The 18246-nt window shown below is 36.7% G+C and overlaps 1 protein-coding gene across 1 annotated transcript; it reads left to right on the forward strand.

Annotated features, from left to right (window-relative positions):
- The first annotated feature begins 1797 nt into the window (after positions 1-1797).
- On the forward strand, positions 1798-10119 carry LOC145988297 (uncharacterized). The gene is made up of 4 exons (XM_083123163.1): positions 1798-1851; positions 5278-5330; positions 7023-7924; positions 9981-10119. Exons 1-3 carry the CDS (start codon positions 1837-1839, stop codon positions 7888-7890), a joined length of 936 nt encoding a protein of 311 aa, XP_082979289.1. The 5' UTR covers positions 1798-1836; the 3' UTR covers positions 7891-7924; positions 9981-10119.
- The last annotated feature ends 8127 nt before the right edge of the window (positions 10120-18246 follow it).

Consider the following 18246-nt stretch of genomic DNA (forward strand, 5'->3'; position numbering starts at 1 on the left):
GCCAGTTCGTGAAAACATCGACGATATATGTGCTGTCAAACAATACAGTGATGACTCATGCAGGTGGTGTGCTGAGAAGAAAAGATTCGCGCATGCGCAGAGCGTTTTGTCCTATCGTGCTCCTCCGAGAAAAAATTCCCGGGACCTTCACTGTTTTGTCGCAAGCTGACGCATCGTGACTCGAGGTCACTCGAGTCAAATGTTTCGTCCGGTGTGCGGCGGCTCATACATAAGAGCACCATGTTAAACGTTCCCTCGAGTCGGTTTGCAACAAAATGACTCGTCGTGTGCGGCTGGCCTTAGCCCCAACCCATGTGACCGTGACGTCACGTTCGTCAGTTGCTTGAAATTTACAGCGCCATCTGCTGTTTGAGAGTTTGATCCAGAAGTAAAAGCGAGCGCCTCCAAGCGGACGATACGGTGAACTTCTTGCAGGCGCTAAATTAAACCGCAGGAGGTTTGCTGCCTGAGCAATGTCTATCTAATACATTTGTCGTGGTCATATTCAGAAGAAATACCACTTCAGCTACTACTACCACCACTAATAAAAATAATTGTAATAATAACACTAATGATAATGATCCTGTAATAGACAATTCCGCAACAATTGTATATCCACATTGCATTAACCACACCTAGTCTATTTTCAAAAGTTTGATGACCATGCACCGTACATTGCACCGCTCCAGAACGTAGTGCAAACGGTGCAACGAAGTAGACGAGTCGGTGTTGCACCGTTTAACCAACTAGACGCGCAATTGCAAAAAGAGTAAAAAGTGCAGTGACTAATGTACATTTAAAGCAGCAGACAGACATTTGTTGAAACTCTTACGCTCTTCTTGCGTAGGTGTCTACTTGGTGGAATGAAATTTACTTGCACGAGCCTGATACTGGGATACTACTGCATTAAACCTTTTGTTATAAAGTGAAGGAGCTAGTAACCGCTAAACCATGAAGGTCCGTTAAGAAGTAAGGTGAAAGCAGCCACAACCTATGCCAAAAACACAATTCAAGGCCTTCACCAGAATGTGCGTGCTGGCAGTTGCCATTGAGTTTGATATCAATCCGTAATCGAAGCGAAATTTCACAAAGCTTCGTCGCGTTCATGTTTTCTTGAGCTTTTCGGCAAGATTACAAGTCAAAACGAAACGGCGATAAGCTAGCCTGCTTGAATTATGCACCAGTAGCTTTGATCGTGTCTCTAGAACGAATCGTTTGCAACGCATTGTCAGTGTCCATTGCATGAGCCAAAACGTCCACGATCGACAATTATAATGAATTATGTTACAATTGTTGCCATTATTATTAATCGTGTCGATAGATCTATGTACAATCGTACAGATTACGCGAAAAACGTGTTTAAAAGGTCACGCAATTGGTGGACGTGCAATCAGAAACAATTTTCAATTTGTACTTTCTTCTATACATTGTTGCCTTACGTAAGAGATCTGCATTGATTAAGGAAGTACAAATTATTGGAGAGCATTATAGCATTTCATTCTTTTAATTGCCACTTTTCTTGTTGGAGGCACCCATTGTTGAGAGAAACTGCATACTGTTTTATCAGATAAGAGAAATCAATGCCATTGTTAATGACGTGCGATGACACGGTGTCGGTGACCGTACTCTATGGAATTTAACGCTTTGGTAACTGATTGACGGCACAACAATGAATGTTTCGACATCTTTCGTGATCAATTTTTCCGGACCTTTGCCACAATTACACGAAGCATACGGGGAAAGAGTGGAGCGTATAAATGAACATTTTGACCGATCCTACTTCATTCGTTTCGAAAACGTTGGACAGTTACAGTGTTTCAAGTGGCTGAGTGCAAGATGAGGGTGTTAACGGTAAGTGCTCTGCTTAGTTATTCAGTAGTGAGTGTTGCCAACCCCAAGGAACTGTCCGTAGTACTTCAGAGTTTTGAATATAATCGTGCTTGCCAAATTCCTACTCTGCGATAATTTCTTATTCGTTTTTCTCCATGAAATTGTCAATTTAAAAAAAAAAAACAACGGAGAAATCACTGTCTTCGAATCGAAATTAAGCGATCAGTTTTTATAATGGCGAAAACGTGGTGTGAATACCACTCACCGATTCCATATTATAGCCATATCCGTGCGCAGACTAATTTATTTGGGGGTGCCTTGAGGGGAGTGTCAATTGCCTATCTGGACAATGTTAGCCTAATTATCGTAACTTCATGTTCCTTTTTTCACAGTAATTAAGATGAAATTTTAACATTATAGCCAGTATTCGTCATCACTGTATTACAGCCTTTCCCATCATTGTGACGATATTTATATTATTATTATTATTATTTAAATAATGAAAGTAAGCAATTGAAAATCAATATTTGCACAGCATAACAAGCATTAACAAATGTAATACAATACAAGATCTCTCCATATAATATTATTTCAATGGTAGTTTCTACCATTTAATTTTTTTGAGTACACATTAGGGGGTGGCCAGCACCCCTGACAACCCCATGCTCATGCTGATTATAGTTGATCAAAGTTAGGATTTGATTGAGTTTGAAACACTTCATATTAATTATAACATCACCATAAAGTGCAGAAAATAATGCAATTGGTATACAATTGTACTTGTAATAAAAATTACAATTTACTATTTAATATATGTACGAGTACATGTACACCGCTATTTTTTTGACTGGAGAAATGATCAGAGATCGTGCACTTATACAGTAATTCAGATTCCACTTCAACTCTCCCGGAATGACCCGGAGTCTCCCGGACAAACTTAGTTATCTCCCGGAATGTCGAGATTTTGTATCATTATATATTTTTATTATTATCTTTCAATTTTCTTATAGTATGCATCTGCCGAGCGAAGAAATTATAATTGCAAACCAAACGGTAAACTTCACAATATTATTTTGAAAACTCGTTGAAAAGGAGACATTGTTTAAGTAAGTAAGAGTAGAGATAAATAGGAAGTTTATACACACACATCGTTGCGTCGATAGCTCAAGACTTCTTTACTTCCCTCCACCCAATTTTTATTCATTATATAGATTTAATTCGTAGCATGTTACAGTGGGTTAATATTAAGTACGTTTTGGGGTTCGAGTTGTCAAGACTCATTTCGAGTCACGAGAAAAAGATATTATCTGCGTATAGCATATGACTGTGTGCCTGTGCTTAATATACCAATGGTTACCGATGCCATGTTTACGACTCATTTTAGAAACAGCTCAAGTGACGTCATCAATGCCCATGCGCTCGCAAAAAAAGGTTGTTGCGTCCTGGTTTTGTAGCTTAACAGGAAGCTTGTAAAATTTTAACTGTACAATATTTTAAATTTTGAACTAACTTCTAACAGTGTAGAAGACATTAGAACCTCTTAGAGCAATTTACATAAGAAGTGAAGTAAAAACAAAACATATTGTACATAAATAGCACTACGAAAATAACAGTCACACAGCAATACACATTAATAAAATTTGCAGAAAAGATACTAGTATAATAAACCACTATCGTTGTAATATTCTTTAAGCATTTTTTATAATCAATTGTATTGACCTTATTGGATGTTTAAATTCCATTTCGTCCTCTTCTGATCCCATAACAACAGAAGAAAAGTCTTTATAAACACAAATAAAATATTCATACTTTCCCTCCTTTAAGGGATGTTATTATAAAATAATTGAAAGAAAGGGAGAGAATTTCTTATTTGTTGAAAGACCTCCCATCTACACGAAGTTATTACATAATCCCCAAAAGCAATGATTTTACTCAATAAGACAGGGTTACCTAGGTACATAAAGAAAACTTATAACTAGAGCCCGGAAGTTCAGGCATTTATTTTCGTTAAAATAGGCAGGCAAAAAGGCATTTATAATGTGGTAAATAGGCACTAAAAATGAAAAAAGTCAAAATAAACCGAAAAAAGCACATTTAGAAGTCGCTTACTTTTAACTATAATTTCTGGCAAAATGTTAAAATCTAAATTGGGAAGAGCATTTCAATTTTCTCCGTCTTGTTTGCACATAACTACAAGGTGCTTTTTAAGTTCTAAACATTCATTGATAGTCGTCTGTCAGAGAGAATGTTTTTCATAATAGAAAATGATCTTTCTACTTCGACAGAAGTTATTGGAGCATACATAGAACAAGCTAATGTAGCTGGACTCATTTTGGTAACAGCATTTTCACCTTTTAGAATATCACAAATTGTTTTCAATTGATTCAAGTAATCATTTGCACTCACTACCCGTTAGCACTTTTCCGCAACAGCTCACCCCTTTTCTCCTGGCACTTCCATCATCTGCTGCATAGATTCCTCGAAGATTTTCATGGATGCTATAATTGTAATTGTCTCTGGCAATGCACCATAATGTGCAAAAGTAAACTTGAATAGCACAGGAGTTTTTTCACTTCACGAATTGAAGCCGCTTCATTTTCTGGAAGAGCATCGATCACCTCACTGATTTTTTGAAGGTTGTTAGCATAATATATAGCTGCTGATATCCAGGTTCCCTATCTCGTCAAGACTGGTTGCTGAGGTAAACTAAGCTCAATCGCAACTTCCTGAAATTTTCGGGTTCGAGAGGGAGATTTCAGAAATATTTTCTTTGTGTTCGAAATCAACCTGTCCACTTCAGCAGTCAATCATGCACAAGAAATGTTAACCGAAAGGCAATATCCTGACTCAGCATGAAATACTTTTTTCTCACACTTTTCTCCTTCAGCAATGTTGAAACATGCGTGAGTTCAATATTACTTAAATAAGGCGAAAATTATTCACATAATAAACGGAAGAAAAATAAATACCAACAACGTTTTTTGGGAGAAAAATAATTTATATACACATTTTTTTTTAAAAATGTCAAATTTCATTGAAAAAGGCAAAAAAAGGCATTATAATTAAAAATAGGCAGTGGCGTCCCAAATAGGCAAAATAGGCAAAATGAAAAGGCTTCCAAAACATTCGAAACAACATAAGAAACGTATATCCGGAAAAAATTTATCAATATATGCAGTAGATAAAAAGAGGCATTTTGCCAAACTTCCGGGCTCTACTTATAACTAACACTTGATAGTGGATTGTGGTCAGAGTATAGACAAACATTCTTTTCAAATGGGGCAAGGAAGGTTAAACGCAGAAGTTAACTCGCATTTCATATACCAAACTTAAAAAGGACTAAGTAATGCACAGATCTCAAGTCCTTCTGACATTGTACATAATGTGAATTTAAGAAAGCACAATTTTTTTTAACCATAATTCTTATGCACTATATTTTCGTTTCAGATTTTTGGTATATCAATATTATTGATTCAAGAATTCACCGAAAGCCAAAATGCGTAAGTACATTGCTACAATTCTGAATATTTTTTTGTTAATGTAATTTCACTGCACGATCTATTTTATACTTCACAAGTGTAAAGGATTCTTTATTCTAACATACGATTAGAGTTCATAATACTCACTAGAGGGGAGAAGTATAACATTATATTATTATTGTTTTAATGTGTTTCATTAGTAATTTTTTTGTGAACTTCTACAATAACTATTTCACAATAAAACATTTATAACAATGGAAGAAAACTACTCAAATTTTATGGTAGTTTCTAATATATATAATCTATGTTTTATTGAGGGAATTAACTTATATTATTTAAATCGTCATAATTAACCTGACGTTTGTGTCGTTACATGTTAAATTGGAGTTTCGTCTTGCAATGTAAATGCTAATGTCCAAGTTCTAGTAGAAATTAGATATTGATGGTCTACTTATCATTATAGCAATGTAAAAATGTAACTCACAATATCTAGTTTCTACGATGGTGTAATATATTAACGTTTCTATTATAAAACAAAATTCAATATTTTTTTATACATAGATGTAATCATGGCGGCAGAGTTGATGCTTGTGAAAATTAAAGCAACAATCGTCTAGTTTACAATTGAAGGAATGGAATGTTGCACTATATGTTATAAGGCTCAACTACAATACACTAATACTCATTGAAACCATATATCATATTTACCATATTAAATAGCACAATAGGGCATTTTTGTCATTAAGAAGTGGATATTCTGAAATTTTAAATTTCCAATTCTGCTTTTCACATTGAAATAAACTTTATTGCCCTATATCTGAGCTTGGTATCGTCTGACACTGACTTCACGCACAATTTTCCTATTCTTTTACTTTTATCTATGATACCTAATTTCTGTCACTTTTGGCTAATCGCGACAATGAATATTAGATTAAATTGATGACAGGCACACAATGGCCGGGACTCAAACCCGGGAAGTTCTGTGGCGAAATAGAAAGTCGACCCCTTAACTCGCTGATTATTTCAGTTATTTTGAAGGGTGATGTACTTTCTTTGAACACTGTCGTGATGGAATAAACACAAATAGTCTTTTAGCAATAATATTCATTGTTCATCCCTTTTAGAGAGCATGCTGAAATCTAAAAGTTGAATTTTTGTATCTCCAATCAAACCATATAAAGGATGAGGAGACAAGTGAGTGGAGAAGGTTACATAATTTACAACTGCATAATTTGTTTCATGACCCGCTATTATTAAAATAATTAAATAAAAGAAGAAGCAGATGGGCAGGCCAGGGGCCCGAATGGGAGACGAAAGAAGAGTTTACAGGATTCTTGTTTTGAAACCTGGTGGTAAGAGACCTGTAGGAAGGCCAAGACGAAGATGGAGGATAGCGTTGAGATGGACCTAAAGGAAATTGATAAGCATGGAAAAGATTGGATTGATCTTGCCCAAGATAGGGACAGATGAAAGGCTTGTGTTGCTGCAGCCATAAATCTACGGGTTTAAGAGGGCTAGAGAGTGTGTTGGTTAGTTCCAGTCAAACCATGTACATTGGTATTTGGGTGCTACAGTTTAGTTTCACTTTTCCATTATCCCGTATAGCGTTACGTCTTAGAAATTAGTACAAAGTATATACCTCATGGTTTACCAAATCGAAAACCTTAATGAAGTCAGAAAATATTCAACTGATTTATTTTTCTGCAATTTCAGGAAAGTGGTGAGGATTCACTTGCCGAAGTCTAAGTACCCGTACCTGTATCCTCCCCAAAAGCACCACGATCATGACCACCACGACCACCACCATCACGGACACGAGAGTTCTTACAGTCCCGCGGGGGTGTACCCCGGTGCGGGTTACCGGGACGACGGACACAGGCTAGAAGAAGCGGCGTCCGGACACAAAGTCCACACCAGTCACAACCACCACCACACACCGGACGCCGAAAAACTGATAGGGCAGATCAAGGAAATGCACGGACAGATCAAGGAACTGAAGAGTCATATTAAAGACATACGTCACAGCGAGCACCATAATGAAAGAGATGAATCTAAAGTGAAGTACCATAAGAAGCCTAGTCATCCACAGGCGGATGTACAGTACAAGAAGAGACCAGATCATCATCATCATCACCACAACCACGATCAGCACCATTACGACAACCATGGTGGGCACAAGGTTAATAGTCATGAAAAGCCCAAGCATGGAGGGCACAAGCAGAAGAAGCCAGTCTACAAGCAACCACAAGAAGACTACAGCCACAGTTCCGTTGACTATCATGATTTCAATGACTTCTCCTACACTCACCCTAAGGAGAACCACGAAAGCTACATGGACGATCAGAAGAGACCATACCACGACACTCACCCTAAGAAGAACCATGAAAACCACGGGGACGATCAGAAGAGACCATACCACGACACTCACCCTAAGGAGAACCATGAAAACCACGGGGACGAGCAGATGGGACAATACCATGACAGCAAACCAGAGGGGACGGAGATACTGGAGGAAGAAGCCCCAGCATGGAATTTTCCCTGGAACCCCGAAGAGGGGATCGACTGGCCCAAGTGGATATGAAGAAAGCATTCGATAAGATTATGCTCTGTTTAGGGTGAGTATTAACACTTGTCTAAATTGCAGGGTGTGCGTTATGACTTTCAATTTCTTATACCAAGACTAAACATGTGAGCTCCATACTCATTTTCCAACAACTTAATGTTCTCTCAAGCTCATTAATTCTCATCAAAATTCAATAAAACCCCGTCCTGAAGACTGCTGAATTAACTTGTTTTCGAGTACTCACTAGGGCAAAAGGCGTAATTTCTTAAAGCCAGGTCCGTAGCGAGGATTAGGCTAGGAGGGCTGAGGCCTAGGGTGCCTCACATAGAGGGCGCTATTCAAAATTTTTACTTTTTAAATAAGACAACGAAGTCAGAAAATGCAAAAAGAAATTTACACTTGGCAGAGATATATTCTGGTAACACACTGCTCGAATTTTCTGTTTCCAAGATAGTAGTTTTTAAAGTACTTTTTTGAAGATGTTCTTCAGACAGTAAGACATAATTGAAATGTACCTAAATATGCTAACTTTTTTAAAAATCAGAAATGCAAACGATGAATCTTTAAATATAACCTATGTTATTTTCAATGAGTTTTTTCTGTCCCTCGTATCAAAATTTGTAAGATGTAAATATCACAAACCACAGCATAAGAAGAAAATATCGAAGGACACAAATATAATGTCGGTGCTTGAGAGTGCGAGGGGCGGCGCCAAACCATAAACCCGCGTAGTGCTCCAAAATATCTAGCTACGGGACTGCCTGAAGCATTTTATTGTAATTATTTGTCTAAAATTTGTACACTACTAAATGCATGTAAGCATGAAGTGTACACAAAATAAATTCTGAGAAATAAACTTTTGAAACTTCCACATTGTTAAAATAATGGTCGTAAACCAATACAGATAAATGGTTGTAATCAACGTCATTTGAAAACTACCGAGGTTAGGTTAAACCTGGACCAAAATATGATGTGGATCTCCTGGTGAAAAGTACCTTATGTAACGAAGCGTGCTACGAATGGATGTCTCCAATACATATATTTTGAGGAATTAAATCTTTGACGACGCTCAAAGGCAATAGAGTTGTTAAAACGTCATTCATTCAGTACATCCAACCCCTTGTATGGCCTATTTCCCAACAGACAAGAAAACTTGGTTGTTTAACGAACTTTACCAATTCATTTTCATTTGGTTTAAAGAGACACTAACAATGGTCCCAGGATATTCACACCACACTTTTCCCTATGTTTATATTCAGTGGTGCTAGAATAGCACAGATAAATGAGCCAACACACTTTAATATACGCAGGTAAAAATACTCTCTACCCCAAGCAGTGATGTGCCGTTTACGTCTACATGCGTTGTCTACACGTAATCTACACGTAGATTACATTGGGTTGTAGTTTACATAGACTACGTAGACAATCTACAGTGCATTAAAATTAATTTTGAAGGCTTTCATGAAAGGAAAGTGACATTTTCAACTATATTGGTTCCTAACGAACAGAAAAGAATCCTATTTACTTGTACAACAAAATTTCTTCTATCATGAACTATGGAAGAAGATAAATAGTATGCGAAAAAACAACAACAGATGGCAGTCGTGAGGCAAGAGTGGTCTTTTTCCAATAAAACACTAGAATATTTCCTATATTAGGTTTTTCCTAGGTGAGAAATTGTTCGAATTTGGAAGAAAGAGTATGAAAAGTTCTCTTCGCATATCAGCAACTGATACGCAGTATAATTTTCTTTTAATTCCACGGCGCCCTTTGCTAAGTTATCACCTTTCGCCATGTTGTTTACATAGATTACGTAATCTACGTATATAAAATAGTCTACGTGTAGAATGTAGATTATCGTTGTTTACGCGTAGACGCACATCACTGACCCCAAGTCATACAAGATTAGGAAATTAAATCAGAGAAACAAAAATGCTGAAACGGGGTAGTTCTTCATGCGTTAAAGCGGTGAAAGCAGTTGCAACAATTAGTATTTTCCTTATTGTTTAAAAGCAACAATTATTAGAAATGTTTGTTCGTGCCAAGGAACTAAGAATCTTGTTTTGAACGTCATGCTTGCTCAACGAATTTCTTTTGTTTTGTTCCAGGAGCAGTGACCAGAACGTCGAGTACCAAGCACATCCATCGTCACCTGAGGCACTTGGGTACTTATCAAATACATCTATGTATTGTTGTTATGTTGTTAAACTATGAGTGCGTCGTGTAAATATAATTTATCATCTGCAATTCGTTATTTTCATTTTGAGTCTACCTTACATACGGCTTATGTACTATGTCACATCAATGGCGTACTTTCGTTTTCATTTCGGAAGGACAATTTTTATGTTTTTGTGTGTCTCTAGCCCGACATACGCATATAAAAATAGCCCTATTTCATAATGGGCCTGGTCAAAGCGAACTATTGTAGGTGGCAGCACCCCTGTTGTGTCCCCACGCTTTTGATGGGCAATTGTTATCCCATTTAAATGCATGGGGAATTTGATGCTGAATGTGCTGCTATTACATTGAATTGCAAGTTTAATATCATCTTAACATCAGAGATTATGTTGGAACATGATAGATAAATAGGGCTAGGACTTTTATGACTTAAAAATCACCAAAATATGCATATGCTCTTATGACTTAAAATGTTACAAAATATGCATTATAATTTGAAAAATATGCTGTTATAACTAGACTGTTTCAAACATCAATATCTAACTTATGTTGTAATATTTTCATATAGCTATATACTATTTTTAGTTCACTTTATGTGCCCTGATGAGTTGCAATGCACAATAAATACTTTCTGTAAATTATCAAATAAAAAAATCCTCTAGTGAACATGTGAGTAAGAACGAATCCACTTGGAAAATGACTGTATATTTCTTGAAAAAGCGAAAAAATGCTGAATATGACCGAGAATATATCAAAATATGCTTTATCACGTAGAAATGGACAAATATGCCAAAATATGCCCTTAAAAAGTACCTTAATTCAATTAGTTTCTTCACAATATGAATCTCTATATATATTTAGGGGACACATCACCCTTACCAAAAACAAAAACATATACTAAGTCATGAAAATCCTAACCCTATAGATAAATAATCAGTGCTGTGAAACTAAGAATTTTAATAAGACGATCATCAACAACAGAACAGATATCGGAACTTAAACAAGCCTTAAAATTTGCACAGAACATTGTTTACGTCACTAGCAATTTTCACCATTTATGTGCTTTATTCTTGTAAATCTGGTAAAGAATAATACATAATAATTCCACGCGACTGTACTTTTATTTTTATAGTTATTATTATTAACTGACTCCTTTTTTTTACGTGATATCATACTTTTCTTCATGGCTTGAAAATATGGTTCTATATTTTATACATACACATTTATCGAAAAAATAGTTATTACGAGAAATATTTTATATTCTGTTTCATGTTTCGCAACCTCTAGGGCTTTCTAATTTACAGGAATCATAATTTTAAAATTGTTGTAACCCAAAACAAAAAGGACGAAAACACGGTAGGAAAATGTCTGCTTAAAACAAAGAAAACATATGTCAATATTAAGTTATCGGATAGGGCATAGTGTATAATAATAAATATCATGCGCTTACTCACTTAATACATTCTTTCCTTTGTAATTTGGTGAGTTTCTCTGATTCCTACTCCCGCTGTTCAATTATACACACTCGCAAGTCGCAACAAGAGGAAACATAAAAGCGTAATATAAAATTCTAAATTTTTGTATTATAGAGCCATGGCAGCTATGGACGACAAAATTACGTCAAGTTTAGTGCTATTGTGCATAAACATTCTACCGGGTGATCCGTTTGAGATGTCAGAAAAGTAAACCTTTATACACAAGAGGTGAATGCACGTATCTCCGAGCAGCTTCTTGTAATATAAGCAGAAAGGATGTAAGTTTCGAATGAGTTGAGGTTTACAGACTTCAGCCACATGGCGGCGCTAATGTTCATGGTAACAAAGGTAGTGATCACGGCACAACAGCGCACACAGTATGTCGTATGGTATGCGAAATTTTCGAGTATTACATGCAGCTGAAGTCAGTTACATCTCTATTTGGTGCAAGGAGCATAAATCTTAATCATAAACCTCAACTAGCTTATCTACAGGGTAGGGTTCTTTGTAGACAACGAAACCAGACAGGATGCCTTCCAATGGAGACGTTTAAACGAATATATTATATAAACAAGGATAACTAACTAACTAACTAACTCCCTAGCCTTCTTAAACCCGAAGGTTCATGGCTGCAGCAACATAGGCCTTCCATCTTTCCCTATCTTCAGCAAGATCTATATACTCTTTTCCATCCCTACCGATTTCTCTTAGGTCCATCTCAATGTTGTCCCTCCATCTTCGTCTTGGCCTTCCTACAGGTCTCTTACCATCAGGTTTCCCAACAAGAATCCTGTAAACTCCTCTTTCCTCTCCCATTCATGCCACATGGCCTGCCCACCTAAGTCTTCTTGATTTAATTATTCTAATAATATCTGGACACGAATACAAATTATGTAGTTCTAAATTATGTAACCTTATCCACTCACCTGGCTCCTCATCCCTTTTAGGTCCAAAGATTTTCCTAAGGATCTTATTTTCAAATACTCTCAATTTATGTTCCTCTTTCAATGTAAGGGACCAAGTTTCACATCCATATAATACTACAGGCAAAATTACTGTTTTGTATATTTTAACTTTTAGTTTCTTAGATATTAAACGAGAAGACAAAAGTTTATGAAGAGAGTAGTAACATGCATTTCCTGAATTAAGCCTACTTTTTATTTCCTCTTTAATATAATTTTCATTTGTTAATATTACTCCTAAGTATTTGAATTTGGAGACTGGTTCAAACGAGTTGTTATCAATAATTAGATTTTGATTATTACATAACACTTGGTTTCGGCCTGTAAGCATATATTTAGTTTTGTCTTTGTTAACTTCCAAACCTATCTCTTTAGCAGTTTTGAAAAATATTTTAGCATTATTCTTAATTGTATTCACATCATCCCCCAGTAAGTCTACATCATCTGCATATGCTAACAACTGAGTCACACCATTTAATTTTAGTCCTTCTTTAGTCTCTTTTACCTTCCTAACAGCATATTCCAGGGCAAAATTAAAGAGCAATGGAGATAATGCATCTCCTTGTTTTAACCCATCATGAATTGTAAATTTGTCAGACATATTAATACCCACACGAATTTTACTTTCTGATATAAACAAGGATACATGAAAATAAATATTTACATGATGAGCTACTTTTCTCTATAATTCTCATCTACAGTCAAGTTTTATCTCAATATTTTTTTATTATTTCATTTCTTCAATTTGTATATTATTCTATATGGACTTCCTTCGTAATGGACGGTCTGGATCTGGACTTCCTTCTCAATGGATGTTCTGGATCTGGACTTCCTTCGTTAATGGACTTCCCTCTGGATTTCCATTTATTTATGTCCTTGACGATGTAATGAATTCCTTTATCCTTTTTCCAGTATTTTCCCTTAAGCTTTGGGAAATATACTAATGTCCTCCCTTGCGGCTGCGATTGGAAAGCGCCAACACTAACTGGGTACAACAGAGTGTATACTTGGTGCCAAACGACTGGCACGTGCAACCAAAAGTGCTGTGGGTCGTCGACTGGGCCGCGCCGCCACTGATGTAAAAAAAAATTCCACTATGGGAATGGTAAATCAATCAGACAGATGCAATATCTGTGCCAAGATACAAATTTGTATCAATGCTTTAACTTCTTTAGTTTTCTGATCAAATTACATATGATCACTGGTTTGATTTATCGAGTATATACATTAATTTCTTTATTTTATATTTATTCTTTATCATCTTATAGTAGATTCTTTCCAATCTTGTTTGTTCTTATATATATTATTTATAAATATAATATTAATATAATAATATTATATATAAAGTTATTCACATATATTATGTTAATTCTTAATCTTGCACGCCTGGTGCTGCCATCTCTATTCCTCTTTAGCAAACTATTTACATAAAAAAAAGGTAAAGTGTTCCCCTGTGCATTGCACCACGCCATGAAGTTGTATAGGGGGTGTGGGGGTAACGCCCCACACTTTCTTGATCCGGTCGTGAGTGGGGTGATGTGACCGCCTTTACCCACCAGGGTTCCCCCCAGGTACCCATGTTATTCGACGCTGGGTGGGCGCCGGGGCCGCTTTCACCGTTAGAAAAGTTCCCGGATTTGAACCGGCCGGGGATCGAACCCGGGACCTTGAGCATGGTAGTCAGACGCGTTACCGACTGAGCCACCGCGGCCTATTACATTACTTGGTCCTATTGGGTACGTAACACGGATCACCCGGTATATTTAGTCCATCGGAACTACCCTGCCGTTGCGCTTTAATATATTAATTCTTAGGTTCAGGAGAATGTAATTTTCGGAAACTTATGACTTGCTACATAATCTTAAAGGTTTACTAAACACATTGTTGTTATCGATTTACACGAAAAATTCTTAACTTCGTTGAAAATAACGTTTGAATAGCCATCTTATAGCCCTCCAATCTAAAGCTTAGGACAACCAGATGGCGAACGAAATTCTTTAGGGACACAACACAACGCCTCTAGCGGAAAAGTTTGGCAATGAACAGCCCAGCTCCATTGTGTTTCTAAAGCCGTGTGGTTAGCGCTTCTCGCCTTTGTTGCGAACGGTCCCGGGTTCGATTCCCGGATGTAGTAACGGTCTCGAAAGCCAGAGAACTGGGGCAACTGAACTTTTATTTTTTTGTACCTTTCATTCTATGTGTCTTCTTTCTAGCATTTAACCATTTTTCAGTTTTTAGTACCTATTCATTCACGTTTATTTCCTCTTTTCTTGACCATTTCATTTTCTTTGTTTCTCGTCCCATTTCCTGTTAGTTTCTTATTTATTCCTCCTCTTTTCCCCTCCCTTCTCTCTCTCTCTCTCTCTTTTTGCATAGATGTCTCTTTTCATTCTTTCTGTGTCTCTCTTCTTTATTTAAATTCCTCTCTCTCTCTCTCTCTCTCTCTCTCTCTCTCTCTCGTGCACACTCACACGCGTTTGTTTCTTTCTTTTCCCCTTCTCCAATTTTCTCTATCTCTCTCCCTTTTATCTACACCTTCCTATGTTTCTCTCTCCTCTTAGTTTCTTCCTCCCTCGCTTCTTTCTTTCAACTCTCTATATATTTCTCTCTCCTTTCGCTTCCTCTTCTTTATTTGCTCTCCTTCCCTCTGTGCGAGCATGTGTTGTCTCGCCTCTTTAATACTCCTTCTTGAATTGTCACTTATGTTTTCCTTGTCCTTTTCTCTCTCTCTCCGTGACTTCTTTGATTCTCTTCCGCTTCTTTAATCTTTTTACTAACTCCCTTAAAACACTTCTTTCTTAAGAAGACATGTAAACATGCTGTCTACAACTTAAGGATGGAAAATTTATGCAGACGCCTATCTACAACTACACAAAATATTGTAGTATGGCCTTAATGGTCGTGCATTTATATAGTTACTCGCAGTGATCGAATTGGGCCGGTATGGTACAACGGTAGTAAATTAAGATGCCGAAAAGCATACCGGCAGTATATTTTTAAAATTGGCACTTATTTATTGGAGCTAATCGCACAAGTAGCTACGCAATGGCCAACGATGTACTCGCTCATTTCTCTCTCTTTCTCTTTCTTGCACGTTTGAATTGTACCACAGAGCACCCTGCACTCTTTCTCCACCCTTCCGTCCACGACCGAGCGCTCCTTGTCGATCTTAGGCCATGATCATGAGAAACGTAACAATAGCATCTGCAGTTGAAAGAGTAATTTAAATAAGTGTTTATATCAATATCATGCAAATGATATTGATATGGGAGCCATTTGGCAAGAAAGATTTAGCTTTCTTATTACTTCTATAAAAGGAAATTACATACGTTTCTCTTTATGGCAATTAGAAATTAAGCTTTGTTATCTTCCTACATGTGATTTATCTTATCAGTTTTAAATAAAATTCTAAATTCTGTAAAAAAAGATCAAGATATTAACTCATTTCCACCACAGTAAAACATTCAGAAACAATAATGAAAAATGTTAGAAAAATACTTATAAGTCCAGAGCCATCTCTTCTTCACCATAGCAAACCATATATCAACATAGTAGCCATTTTTTTTAAAACTTATTTTATTTCAAATTATTCAACAATAAGTTAAAATTAGACAATATTGTAAAAACTATTCAAATTTGTTAATATTAAACTTTGTAGAAATTATTTCAACTTGTATTCGATTCTGGAAAGAAAAAATATCAATAAAGAATGAGGTAAAAAATTATCATGACCACCACTGAAATAAGATGGCTGAAGCCTGAAATCGAAAAGTTGTAAGTTGTTTCTTATTTCTTTATCCCAGGTTGCGTTTGTGTTTTACCGAAGCAATGAGACGTGTAATATTCGTATATTTCGCATAGAGTGCTTGAAAAACGCCATATGCTGAATATGTAAACTTCGCTTTTTGCACAGGAGAATTAAAATTATAGCATTACCTGCTTGTCCCTAACAATTATTTATGTGATTGATAATATTTATTTAAAAAGTTACACGCAAGAATGTAGTCACGTGGTCTATCCGTTTACTTATAACTGCCCACGAGCCTTTTTAGTTCTAATCTCGAATCTTGTGGTCGTGGATTGAAGTATAAAAACAAACGCTTTAAGTTGTTATTGCACTTTATAAATGATGTTTTTCGTCCAGTTGGCGCGAGTGTCACAAGTGAAAAATAAGTTTAGATTTGTAGCTAAAATGGACACTTTCCAACAAATAGGTAAGTCCAGTTTAGACTTATAATATTAGTGAATATGTTTTATTATTTAGGCGTACCTATTTACTAAAATATGACAAGTCCGTCACGCATATTTCTCAGCCTGTCTTAGGAACTTCTGCAGTAGTGAGTGGTTTAATGTCTAATACATTATTAGTTATTACAATTCATGCGTGGCACAAAAAAGGAGAGAATCGATGTATTATGTAAGAAATATAAAAGGACTGTATCAAAAGACAGGAATAATGTATACGAGCATACCGACAGTAATTTATTTCCATTTCGGCCACTGGTTACATATATCTTTTGTGTGTTTGTGTGATACCAGATGTGGATTTTTGAAACCGTGTCCTCTGAGGTTCACTCAGTATCAAATAAATGAGTGCCTGGGTACAACCCTGATGTGGGCCAAAGTCCACAACCCAACGTGCCTTCATGACATGTTACAATGCAGGGGGGAGTTTTACTCGTATAATTTGAGTCTTTGAATTATTGTTTGAAGTCCACTTTGTGCACAGACAGGCAAATCAGGATTAGGTCTCTAGTATACTGTGCCTCCACCGGGTATCGAACCCGGATAATATTTTTGGATAGTGGTTGCACTTCCAAAACCACCCTCTCGACAAGTGCCTGCTCTGGACATTCCTAATGGGAATATTTCTCGAGGGAGGTTGGTCAAATTCGACAGCCTTCTATATACTATATACTTGATAGTTTTGCACAATAGGGCAACATTTGGTAGTTAACTATCTTACTCCATATTTATCCATTTTCTCTGCTTCTGTAAAACAACTTATAAATGGGAGAAATAGGCATATGGATTTATAATAATCTCGTAATAAATACATAATTTAATTTTCTTCTATAATTATACATTCATTCACCAAAATACAAACTCCAGGCTTTTCTGATCATGCCTTACTCTTCATGTCAGCATAGAAACCACTGAAATGAATATCATCTATTTGTTGTTCCTTTCCCCATTAACCTTTTCTCCTGGTGCACCTTGTAGCAGAGAGTTCCTTCAATCCATTTTCTTCTTCCTGATCACTTTTGTTATTCTTTCGACAACTCTTTCCAGCACAACTTCATTTCTTACTTTCTCTATTTCACAGGCTCCAGTCTCCAGTCTCCACTAAAGCTAGAAGTTTCACTTCGTCGCTTCTTCGTACGTACCATCCCAGATAAAGATATATAAGCAGATCTGGAACGATGGCAGGAAAACCGGTGCACTGACCTCCTGCTGAGAATCGCCATTCGCAAGAAGTTTTGTAATAATCCGCGGAGAGGCACCACTCGCACTCTTGCTTCCACTTATTCTGCCAAAACGAATATGAGATGGCGATGCTGAATTTCACCGCTGTCGAGGTCAAAAACTGACGTCACCGGACTCCCCCCTCTCCGGAGGGATGGGGGTTCCAGAGAGAACTCCCCCCTGCGATTCTGCAAAGCCTCAATGCTTCGGCGGCTTCGCTATTGAAAATTGGCGTGAATGAGTGACTTTTACTAGCGCTTAGGAAAAAATAAAATGATGTACTTCTATGTAAA

The sequence above is a fragment of the Lepisma saccharinum genome, chromosome 5 (assembly GCF_977018435.1).
Source record: "Lepisma saccharinum chromosome 5, izLepSacc3.1, whole genome shotgun sequence".
Taxonomy (NCBI): Eukaryota; Metazoa; Arthropoda; class Insecta; order Zygentoma; family Lepismatidae; genus Lepisma; species Lepisma saccharinum.